Source organism: Lampetra fluviatilis, chromosome 81, assembly GCF_964198595.1.
Source record: "Lampetra fluviatilis chromosome 81, kcLamFluv1.1, whole genome shotgun sequence".
NCBI lineage: Eukaryota > Metazoa > Chordata > Hyperoartia > Petromyzontiformes > Petromyzontidae > Lampetra > Lampetra fluviatilis.
In genome coordinates, this window is record NC_136355.1 from 1,032,576 (window position 1) to 1,045,195 (window position 12,620).

At 46.5% G+C, this 12,620-nt stretch overlaps 1 protein-coding gene across 2 annotated transcripts; it reads left to right on the plus strand.

The window, feature by feature from the left end:
• Window positions 1-726: 726 nt before the first annotated feature.
• LOC144953728 (uncharacterized) lies at window positions 727-7,644 on the plus strand. 2 transcript variants are annotated; one of them, XM_078884302.1, is made up of 4 exons: window positions 727-757; window positions 1,900-2,070; window positions 3,050-3,165; window positions 5,022-7,641. In XM_078884302.1, exon 4 carries the CDS (start codon window positions 5,096-5,098, stop codon window positions 6,443-6,445), a length of 1,350 nt encoding a protein of 449 aa, XP_078740428.1. In that variant the 5' UTR covers window positions 727-757; window positions 1,900-2,070; window positions 3,050-3,165; window positions 5,022-5,095; the 3' UTR covers window positions 6,446-7,641. The 2 variants fall into 2 exon arrangements, with proteins under 2 accessions (XP_078740428.1, XP_078740429.1); XM_078884303.1 differs by lacking the exon at window positions 3,050-3,165 and having other exon boundaries at window positions 5,022-7,644.
• The last annotated feature ends 4,976 nt before the right edge of the window (window positions 7,645-12,620 follow it).

Below are 12,620 nucleotides of genomic sequence, written 5' to 3' on the forward strand. Positions count from 1 at the left end.
TACTACAGAGTCAATAGATACCACTTCCTCTGTTGTATGTAAGGTTAGTATATATACCTACGAGGGGTAAAGATATTTTTTTAGGGGGGGGGGGGGGGAGACCACAATTTTCGGAAACCTTTTGACATCAACTATTTACCCCACACTTTCTACAACTTTTTGGACTTGTGAAAGCCTCTTATATATTTGTTGGTGGAGAAATGTACAAACAGCCCACCGGGCTTTGACAATACCTTAGTATCTGTGTATATATATGTAAGGTTTTTAAGAAATATATTTTTCACCCGGGCAAAGCCGGGTACTTCCGCTAGTATAATATAAAATAATAATCTATTTTATTATATTCTTTTATTATGGTTTTTATTATTTTTTTATTATTATTCCCAATCTACGTGACTTTACCGAAAGAACCAAGAAGATATATTGATGTAGTTCATATTTTAGTTTTTTCACACAGGTGTATTATATGGTAGTAGGGCATTTGCAGTTCTTTAGAAACTCCTTCTTTGTTGCCCACACAATGCACGCGCTTGATACCCCCGCCCCTCTACCCTCCACCCCTCCCCATCTTCCCCCCCGCCCCTCTCCCCCCCGCTCTTCTACCCCCCGCCCCTCTACCCCCCCGCTCCTCTTCCCCCCCGCCCCACTCATCCCCCGCCCCTCACTCTGAGTCCGTCTCGCGCTCGATCACGTCACGAGACGACCTCTGAACCAGGAAGTGACGCTGTGAGTCGACTCCGTCGGTCTCTGAGCAGAGGTGTTGACATCGTAGTTGTTGTGGTGGTTGTGTTGTGGTGGTGGTTGTGGTGGTCGTGGATGTGGTGGTGGTTGTGTTGTGGTGGTTGTGTTGTGGTTGTGGTGGTCGTGGATGTGGTTGTGGTGGTTGTGTTGTTGTGGTCGTAGTTGTGGTGGTCGTAGTTGTAGTGGTCGTAGTTGTTGTGGTCGTAGCTGTGGTCGTAGTTGTGGTGGTTGTGGTGGTCGTAGTTGTGGTGGTCGTAGTTGTGGTGGTTGTGGTGGTCGTAGTTGTGGTGGTCGTAGTTGTTGTGGTCGTAGTTGTGGTGGTTGTGGTGGTCGTAGTTTTGGTGGTGGTTGTGGTGTTTGTAGTTGTGGTGGTCATAGTTGTGGTGGTCGTGGTTGTTGTGGTGGTTGTCGTGGTCGTAGTTTTTGTGGTAGTTGTGGTGGTGGTGGTTGTAGTTGTGGTGGTCCTAGTTGTTGTGGTCGTAGTTGTTGTGGTCGTAGTTGTGGTGGTCGTAGTTGTCGTGGTTGTGGTGGTTGTGGTGGTCGTGGTGGTTGTGGTGGTCGTGGTGGTTGTTGTGGTGGTGGTTGTGGTGGTGCTGGTTGTAGTGGTTGTGGTGGTTGTGGTGGTTGTGGTTGTTGTAGTGGTTGTGGTGGTCGTAATTTTGGTGGTCGTAGTTTTGTTGGTGGTTGTAGTTGTGGTTGTCGTGGTGGTCGTAGTTGTCGTGGTCGAAGTTGTGGTTGTTGTTTTGGTTGTGGTTTTAGTGCTCGTAGTAGTGGTGGTTGCTGCAGGGACGGATCAAGGTTCTTGTAGGCCATAAGTGATAACTTTCAACAGCTGCTACTGCTGCCCACGTTACTACCGCCGCTGCCTTCGATCTCGCCTAGATTGAAGCAGGCTCCTTTATGTGAGGAGCTCGCAAATCATTGAAAGATCTGGACAGTCCCATCGGTGAACTCCTCCAACAGGCGAGGCTGCGTCAGCTGGGTCATGTGCCCCGTATGCTCAGCCACTGCATGCCCAAGCAGCTTTTGTTAAGTTATATACAGGAGCCTAAACGGGTGTGTCATGGGCTAAAGATGAGATATTATACAGGACGATGTATGAGTGATGTGATACAAGAGGATGTGGAGCTGAGTGAATTTGCTCACGACTGGTACCAGCGGTGTCAAGATCGGCCTCTGGATGAGGAGGAGGCTCGTGAAGGACGCTACTGGACAGTTGGAGGCAGTTGCCCTCCAGCAACAACGGAGGGCAGAGGAGCGACGCTCTCTACAAATGAGAGGAGCGCCGGGTGGCTAAAACACATCGAGCTGGCACAGTAGAGGACACAGGTGATGCATCTGCCAATTATCTCAGTCACCCCATTGTATCTGGGTCTGTATTGTGACCAGCCAGCAGGTGTTCAACAATTCACATGGCCTTAAAGTGCACAGTGCCTGGCACAAGCACGTGGTGATGTCACAACAGTGTCAAATAGTTTATTGTTGTGTGTATGTGTATATATATTTTGTGTGTAATATGTATGTATTGCTACTGGGTGTACTCCATGTGATCGATGCCCGGGTGCAGTCGAGGGATGGCTCTTTATTGGTCAACCATATTAGGGGCTGTCCATAAATGACGTCACGCGATTTTGGCCGATTTTTGACCCCCCCCCCCTCGTCACATGGCATCACAAAAAGTCAGACCCCCCTCAAATATGACGTCCCCCAAAACAATATTTCCATTTTTTAAAAAAACATGCTTCAAATCACTTTTAACTATTGTCACTGTAGTGCGTATTTAATGTGGCGCTGCACTCTGATGTTGTAGGAGAAAACATTTATTAAAAAGGAGCCGTTGGAAAGCTGAAATTTCGCGTAAAATTTCTCATAAAATGTACTTGAAAATATTAAACTTTAAATAAAACTGCCAATATTCAGAATATATTGAAATTATATTATAATAGAACGAAGCAAAATGGAGAGTACAATTATAACAATCACATTCATTCCGCAGAATGAAAGCCCTGGTAGAATCATTAAAATATTTAGTTTTAATAACAATCATTCAAAAAATTTACAAAATGTATGCTTCTCCATTCTACCATGGAGAAGCAAAATGCTCCTTCATGGAATAAATAAAAGGTGACCTTAGTAAATTTAAATAATCAAATAGTTAATAATGAAAAAAAAAAATTGTGTTATAACACATGTTATGTTTATATTCATTTAAAGTTGCGCATTTTGATGTGACGTGAGATTTCTCAACCCCCCCCCTCCCCCTCTCGTCACACATCATCACAAATGTCTGACCCCCCTCCCCCCCTAGGTGTGTGACGTCATTTATGGACGGCCCCTTATGTTTGCTGATGATCTGGTGATTGCTGCTCACTCAGAGGAGGAGTTGGAGGCGCTGCTCTTGAACCTGGAGTGTGTCACAAAGAGGTGGGGTCTTACCATCAGCCCCACCAAAACTAAGCACCTGCCTGGGTATTTTGTGTCATCAAAGACTCCACCCCCTCAGCTCCCCATTGGTGGTGTAACAGTTGATGAGAGGTTGGAGAGTTTCCCATACCTGGGCAGTGTGCTTATGTCCAGCACCGGTTTGACGACAGAGGTCTCACTCTGAATCAGTCGGACAGCATTTTCATTTAAGCGACTGCATAATTCTGCGTGGAAGCTACCTCGCCTGTCGCTCCACACGAAGCTTTAGGTCTTCTCGGATACAGTCATGCCCTCCCTTGCAAAATGTGGAGCCCCCTCTAACTGAACATCTGCACCAGTTTGTAATATTCAGGCTAGCCTGTCTACGATCCATCCTGGGTTTAACCACACTGGTTTGTGTAAGTTGTTCAGGGATCATTGCAAGATCTGGACAAAGTCCCATCAGTGGTGCCACAATGGTGAGATGTTAACTACATCGCCTGGTATACAGGACTTCATAGGTTCAATCCGGACCCTGACATTTAGAAATATACTTTTAGAATATTTGGCTGCTAAAAATGTCCACGTGATGATAAGCCACTTCGTTGAGCTATCATTTGTGTTCTTGGTTCTTTCGGTAAAGAAGATGAATCCCTGCAGTCACGAAAGCTTTAAATCGAAATCTATCATTTGTGGCCAGGTCATTTCTGAAAAAGAGATCTATTGCTCAGTGCGCTTTACCTGGTTTGATAAAAGTATTTAATGGTTTAAAAAAAATCTGTGAGCTCTCCTGGCAAGTGAGTGCATTGGCTGGGTTATGTCGCCCGCATTCCCAGCCACCGCATGCCTAAGTGTCTGTTCGGCTGGGTGTTTCATTTAGTTTAGTTTCATTTATTAGGTATAACCCTGTGAGCTATGGGTGCAACCGCAACAAAACAAAAACATGAACAAGAAACATCTTAAAGTGACTACATGCAACAGAAAAATCCTGGAAAAAACAGCAAAGTCTTCAAGAAAAAACACTATTTCAACGCTGTGTGCAAAAATCCCAGTGGGATGCAAGTCAAACAATAGCATAAGACAATTTAGATTAAAGTTATCAGCCTAACTCTGTGCTACAACAAACAAACATGGCTAAACCAAAACGTTTTTAAAATCACCAAACTAAAGCTACAAAAACAATGTAACAGTGATCATAGGAACTGAATCAAATTTAACAATAAACGATATACATAACATGTACGACCAAACTTTACAGCCATAGTTTGCTGCATTAGTCACTCCATAACAGCAGGAGTATCAGTAGCAGAATTTAAAAATTTCAATACACCTTTACAGATCAGCACACTATAATCAAAACTCAAGATCATACTTTGTAGCGGTCATCCGGAATGATACATTTGATTTCAGGCCATTCTGAATAGCAGTGGCAGCTAGGGGTGTACATCTCCTCTAGAGCAGTTTTGAGTGAAGATCTCACAGGTAGTGATCCAAGTTGCAGTTTATTGGCCATAGCATTCCAGACCCTGGGGGCATCAATATAAAATGCCCTTCCTCCAGTATTTGTACGGCAATAAGGAATGTGAAGCTGGTAAATGAGCAAAGACCTTAGGTCACATTTGTTCTTCGAAACAGTGAGGAGATCCAGCAGGTAGTCTGCTGATTTTTTTGTAAGTACATCGTGAATAATACTACGTGTGCGTGTATAATCTGTGTATATTGTGTGTAATGTGTGCATCTCATGTCCCCTGGGTGTACTGTGTGTCAGTATGTAACGCGTGTGTATATTGTGTAAGGTGTAGATGTGTATAATGTGGAGGTGTTCTATAATGTGTGTCATGTATATTGGTTATATATATTTTGTGTGTAATGTGTAGGTTGAATGACATGAAGCAGAGACTCAAGACAGCCCAGTGGTAGAAGGAATCAATGCGAGCAGTGTCCATACGACATGAGCCACACTGGACACATTCATTTCAACCACAAATTACACATGGCCAAGAAGACCTTCAAGTGTACTATATGCGAGAAGGTATTTCGACGTTTACCACTACTTAGAACTCACCAGAGACAACACACAGGAGAGAAGCCCTTTAAGTGCACTGTCTGTGGTAAAGCGTTTCCACGGTCAGGATCTCTTAATGCTCACCAGAAAACACACGCAGCCGAAAAACCCTTCAAATGCACTGTGTGTGGAAAGGCATTTGCAACTTCAGGAATTTTGTTTCAACATCAGAAAACACACTCAAGTGATAAGCCCTTCAAGTGCACTTTGTGTGAGAAGACATTTAGACAGTCATCACATCTCCAAATTCACCAGATAACACACACTGGCGAGAAGCTCTTCAAGTGCACTGTTTGTGGTAAAGCGTTTACATGTTCAGGATCTCTTAACGTTCACCAGAGACAACACACAGGCGAGAAGCCCTTCAAGTGCACTGTGTGTGGAAAAGCGTTTACATGTTCAGGATCTCTTAACGTTCACAAGAGACAACACACAGGCGAGAAGCCCTTCAAGTGCACTGTGTGTGGAAAAGCGTTTACATGTTCAGGATCTCTTAACGTTCACAAGAGACAACACACAGGCGAGAAGCCCTTCAAGTGCACTGTGTGTTGGAAAGCATTTACACGCTCAAGATGTCTTACCATTCACCAGAGACAACACACAGGCGAGAAGCCCTTCAAGTGCACTGTGTGTGGTAAAGCATTTACACGCTCAAGATGTCTTACCATTCACCAGAGACAACACACAGGCGAGAAGCCCTTCAAGTGCACATTGTGTGAGAAGACATTTAGACAGTTATCACATCTCCAAATGCACCAGATGACACACACAGGTGAGAAGCCCTTCAAGTGCACTGAGTGTGGGAAGTTATTCACACGGTTAGACAACCGAAATAGGCATGAGAAGATCCATGTGGAGAAGGAGGTGGAATCGAGCCCATCTCGCATGCAACAAGACCCAAAAGACAACCCGAGTTTAGCAACGTGGCCAGCAGTGAAGGTTGAATGGGAAGAAGTGAAGGGGGAATGTGAAAAGGTGAAGATGGAATGTAAAGAAGTGAAGGTGGAATGTGAAGAGGTGAAGGTGGAATGTGAAAATGTGAAGATGGAATGTGAAGAAGTGAAGGTGGAATGTGAAGATGAAGACTCAACTCCAGGCCCCGACCTCCAGGTGAATGGAGGCAGCGTCAAGCAGGAGGAGCATTCGGACTCTGAGGGAGGGCGAGGCGACCCCCAGAAGGTTGTGGATGTGGAGGTGTGGGTGGAGTTTTTGGCGGAGGGATCGTGCAGTCGTTAGTGTGCTGTCTTACGAGCGCGGGAACCCGAGTTTGATTCCCTTTCACGGTCGACATCGGTGACAATTATCTGAATTGGTCCTGGGCCTCCCCTAGGTCAACTCATCCTCAAGTTAGTACCTGGTGTGGTGCCTAAACACCACTGGGAAGACAAAGGCGGACGGGCATGGTCCTGGCCACCCACCCCCTCGTGTACCGTGCCGGCCTTCATCGGTGCTCGCTGCCACACTTGTGTTTAAAGTCTGTTCAGGCTCTCAAGGGGCAAATTTATCTTCGAAGTTTTTGGACAAAGCAGATTGAGGGCCCAGCACATTTGAAGTGGGGTCTGGAAAGGTCTGAAAGAATTCCCAATGAGGTCACCTTATTTACACTCATCTCTCATTACAACAATACGTGCAGCTTTTGGCGTCATCCACTCAGAGGTTACCTTTCATTTAACGTAGCTACCTCAAAGCCTTGGGAACCACCTAAGAAGTTTCGTCTCTTGGAATCTCCATCCGGCCATCTTCTGTCCTCATTCAAACTGACTCTCTTTTAAAATCACCAACGTTTAGGTGTGAATGCTGTTTTACAACGTAATTACTTTTATTACATGTCTTTGTTTTATCTGTAATTGGGTGGAATGCTTTGATGTTACTTACTGGTCCGAGTCGCCCTTAAAACAAATCTCTGCTCAATGTGGTTTGCTCGGAAAATATACTTCTGGTTCCTCAGATTCTGTAAATCTTAGCATTATGAACGAATGATTACCCATCAACCGATTGTGAGTCTCGATGTAACAAGTTGCGTGTATCGGGGTCACGTATAGAATATGGGATGTCTGGACAGATCGATTGTGTAGTATGAATATGAGCAATGCCCTTGTATTCATGTGACTGCAGATGTTTGTGCGACACGAACTGTCAGCTTAGAAGTGTAGGTACCATCTTCCTCTCGAGAACAATTCGTAGTTTTCTTTAAAATAAGGAACCTAATGGGACCTGTATCGGCCTCGCTGTGCATTTCTCTGCACCACATCATCTAATAACACACAGAACAAGGATAAACGTCAAAACTCCGATGCGTTTAATTAAAAATGAAAGAAAGCTGGTGGATAAACAACGGATAAAATAAAAAAATTTAAACTTTTTTTTAACACGCTTTTATGAAATGTACTAAAAAGTAATAAATAAATTTTCTGTTCAAGTACTTTGCATTATATATGTTTCATGTACTCTTGTTGTAACTGACTAAATGAAAGCGTCGGGCGCGCGTACTATTTTTGAGCAAATGTGTCTGTATTCACAATGGAAAGTAAGTGGGTCAGGGACTCTGAAAGCACGAACAACAACCCAGAGCCCAGGCCTACTGATGGTATCATAGGCCTTGACCAAGTGAATAAAGTGCACACATGGACTAACACGCACACTTGGACCTACAGACACGCAAGTAACTGTACTTACACTGACTAACATGGAGGCACGCACACACAGCGACTTTAGACACACACATGGAGTTACACATATCAATGTACACACAGACATACGTGACCTCACACACATTGAGGCAAACAACAACAACCGCCATTCGCCACTAAGTGGCGGTGACGTCACCACGACGCTTGTGCCAGGCCATGTGCACCTTGAGGCCACGTGAAGTGTCGAACGCCCGCTGGCAAGATGTCACGGGGCAGACCCAGGTGCCACGGGTCGACTGACTGAGATGACCGAGATGATTGGCTGATGCACCACCTGTGCCCCCTACTGTGCCAACTTGCTGTGTTTTAGCCATCCGGCGCTCCGCTCGTTGTGAGCGTCTCTCCTCCGCCCTCCGTTGTTGCTGGAGGGCAACTGCCTCCAACTGCCCATTAGCGTCCTTCACGAGCCTCCTCCACAGAGGCAAATTTTGACACCGCTGGTACCAGTCATCGGCAAGTCCACTCAGCTCCACGTCCTCCTGTACCACATCACTCCATCTCTTCTTTAGCCTGTGCCACGCCCGTTTACTCCCTCGATCCGGCCGAACAAAAGCTGTTTAGGCATGCGGTGGCTAGGCATGCGGGCTACATGACCCAGCCAACGCAGCCTTGGCTGCCGGAGGAGCTCACCGATGGTACTTTGCCCAGATCTTTCAAGGATGTGTGAGCTCACACAATCCAGCCTGGTTAAACCCAGGATGGATTGTAGGCCGGCCAGCCTAAATGTTTCCAACCGGCGAAGATGCTCCATTATGGGGGTCCACGTTGTGGGGGTGGAGTGTCCGATAGTACAAAATACCCAGGCAGGTGCTTAGGTTTGGTGGGGCTGATGGTAAGTCCCCACCTCTTAGTGGCTCGCTCCAGTCTCAGCAGCAGCGTCTCCAACTCCTCCTCTGAATGAGCAGCTATTACCAAATCATCGGCATACATAACGTGGTTGACCAATAGGGAGCCATCCCTTGATCGCACCCGGGCATCGATCAGCCTCCCATTATATCTGTACCAAATGGAGATTCCCCCGGTACAGCTATTGAAGGCTTCACGAACTACGTGGTCAAAATAGATGTTAAATAATGTGGGAGCCAGAGGACATCCCTGTCGCACCCCAAGGTGTACAGGGAAATGCTCTGACTCCCGGCCACGTAGTTTAACCCAGGCCCACTCACCATCATGAGGGTCCTTAATGATCGTGAGCAGAGGATTAGGGACTCTGAAAGCATGAAGAACAACCGAGAGCCCAGGCCTACTGATGGTATCATAGGCCTTGACCAGGTCAATAAAACAGAGATGTAGGTCTTGTTGAAATTCTCTACACTTCTGCTGTAGCAGACGGACAGAAAATATGGCATCTGTGCAGGACTGCCCTTTCCTGAAACCGCATTGGGGCTCCGCAAGCCTCTCCTCAGCGTGCCTAGCAAAGCGATGTTGAATAATCGATGCCAGGACCTTACCCGGCACACTGAGTAGTGAGGTGCCCCTGTAGCAACTGAGGCAGACTCCATCTCCTCAGAAACCCACGACCACCACCTATCCTTGCAGCGCCTTACGACTCTCTGAACCTCCGAGCGAAGGCTGTGGTAAGCCTCCTCATTCTCTGATGTCGGGTGCTGTAGCCGATGAGAGTGGGCCTGTCGCTTTTTCTCAACTTTCCTGAACACCTCCTTTGTCAGCCAGGGTCTCTGGGGAGGTCTGGACCGCGTACCCAAAGCAGCCATTGCAGCTGCATGAGTCACAGTCCTAAACCTCGCCCATTTACCCTCAGCTGCAAGCGATGATGAAATTCTCGCTTGCAATTTTCATTAGCTAACTGAGACCAGGCCAATTTAGGTTGGAATGGGGTCCTGGGTGTACACCCACCACCCGAGTGGAAGAATGGCAGGCGCATCTTACAGATGGGCAAATCAGCTCCACGGTAGGTCCTGGTGTCAAGGACATGGGCTCGCATCCGCTGGTCCGTCACTATGTAGTCCAGCAGATGTTCTTGCTGGGACCCGGCATGCATCACTGATGTTGTCTGGATGCGCCGATGCCGGAACAGCGTGTTGGTAATTACCAACCCATGGGCTGCACAAAAATCTAGCAGCCTCCTACCGTTGTTATTGAGCTGGTCTGGCCCATGCCTTCCAATCACTCCAGACCAGGTGCCAGCATCATGACCAACTCGGGCATTGAAGTCACCCAACAAGATGACTCTGTCCCGAGTGACCACTTTAGCCAGCACCTGTGACAGGAGATCATAGAAGGCATCCGACTCATCGGCTTTGCCTGCATCCCTCCACGGATGTTCGTTTTCGGTGGGGGCATAAGTAACCACGACCACCACTCCTCGCCTCCGGTTGATGGGAAGGCAAGCCCAAAGTAGGCTGGGGCTTAAAGCTTCCCACACCTCACCGCCACACTCCCACGCCCCCTTAATTATTTTGTTCAGAAGAAGAGCCACACCCTGTTGTTTGGCAGTCTCCTGCCCCGAGTAGAGGACTGTCCACCCCTCATGGTGGCAGGAGCCAGACCCGGTCCACCGGACCTCCTGAATGCCACAGAGATCTAGGCGGTACCGGTCCAGCTCCCGACAAAGGAGTGGCAGCCTCTCCTACTCGGTGAGCGTTCGAACATTCCACGTGGCCATCCGTAGTGGCTTTTCGTTGTTTCTGGAGGAGCTTCAAGGGTGAAGATTCAATCTCCTGGCTCCGCCAATTGGGGTTTGGCCGGGAGACGTCATTGACACCTGTCCCCCCAGGGCCTCCGGCACAAGCTTTTTAGTTACATATTTTTGTTTAATTCGTAGTTTCGTGGCAATGAATTGAAGGTGGAGGGGTTACCAGCCCCTCGCACCCGTCCAGAGCCCCCGTTTAGCCACTGTAGTGGTCACAGACGCCATGAGGGGAGAGGGCCAATGGGCATTGGCCCTCCCCCCACAGCACTGTCCACGACAGAGTTGCCCGTCCGGCACCACGAGGAGGTAGGGGGTTGTTTTGCCGGACCCAAACACATATGTACTTACACACACACACATATCGACTAAGACACACATGGACTTGTGTGTGTAAGACACACATGGACTTACACACACACACATGGACCCACACACACACACACATCGACGTGCACAGCAATTCCCAATGATGGCACAGCTATCAGCCTCGAAGCAGTACGTATCAGTAAATAGCGTGAAGTGACCAATGGAAACAATGGAAATGCATAGAAGAAATAAGCTGAAATAAGTGTAAATTAAAGAGCAGCAGTACGCACAGGTAAGTTGAGAAGCAGGCTACAGTCTTGATTATAGACTGGCAGGTCGCCGACTCAATGGCATAAGCATTGCTACAGTCGACATTAAAAGCTGGAAATACGGGCAGCAGCTGAAAAAGCAAGATACAGTCGACATGAAAGGCTGGCAGTACACTGAGTGTGGTAAAGAAGCAGGCACCAGATTATAGACTGGCATACACTCATAATGGCCAAAAGGCAAACTAGTAGTGTAGATAATAGAGTGCCAGTGCACTGACGTTAATTAATGAGCATGCAGCGGTCCACAGCACAGACTGGCAGTACACCATCGCAGCGTAAAAAAAACAGCAAAAAAAGGGAATATTTAGCAATCTAGTAATGAAAAATACGTTTTCTGCACACAAACATTATTATTGTAATCTTTGCCAACGTATTTGATAATAGTGTAGGGGATCTGCGAGCCACGCACACGCACCACGCAAACACGACGTCACCCGGACCAAGGCGTGACAGATGGGATTGTGTATTGGAGATGCGTTAAAGGGCGCTGTGGGACGGGTGTTCGAGGTGGGTTGTGGAAAGAGTGTAGCTGTGCATTGGTGAATTAAAGAAGTGCTTCAAACCATTATCGACTCCTCTTCAATAGTAAACAATGAACCTGAGTTATCTGCACACAAACATTATGAATGTAATATTTGCCAACGTATTTGTTTCGTAATAGTAAACAATGAAGCGGAGTTGTTATCTGCACGCAAAATTATTATTGTAATGTTTGGCAACTTATTATTTCGATTTAAAGCTTTCGTGACTGCAGGGATTCATCTTCTTGGTCCTTTCGGTAAAGTCACGTAGAAGGGAAATGATAAAATAATAAAACATAATAAAATAAAAATTCTCACGACGTTTCAGCCACAAAACAAGCAGCCGTCATCAGGTGAAGAAACAGAGTTGTCGGAAAGACAGTGTCCCAATGAACACCGCCAAGCTTGGCAGCGTATATCTTAGCTGGGTCGGGGGGAGGAGAGCACCTTGACAAAGGAGTTAACATATCAACACCGGAATTAAGCATATTGATGGAAAATGCAGATATGGGATTAGTCACTCCTTGTGGATTGTGTAGGTGGTGGGGGGGGGTCTCAAATTCATATTATGCTAGTGTATTATGTTGGATTAGCAGTGATAAAGGGAGGAAGTAGGATTAGCAGTTATAAAGGGAGGGAAATTTTAATCGTAAGAAGCTGCAGCAGCCAAACCACCGCGTATCAAGATCGTGCATTGTGTGGGCAACAAAGAAGGAGGAGTTTCTAAACAACTGCAAATACCCTACTACCATATACACCTGTGTGAAAAAACTAAATATAAACTACATCAATATAATCAATGTGCTCAATATACTCTCCAATAAGCTGAGCTATTAACATTAAGTAACTGGGTATACGCTACACAACAAAATTCAAGAACTATTCGTCATCAAAACCAACAAAATTATTTAT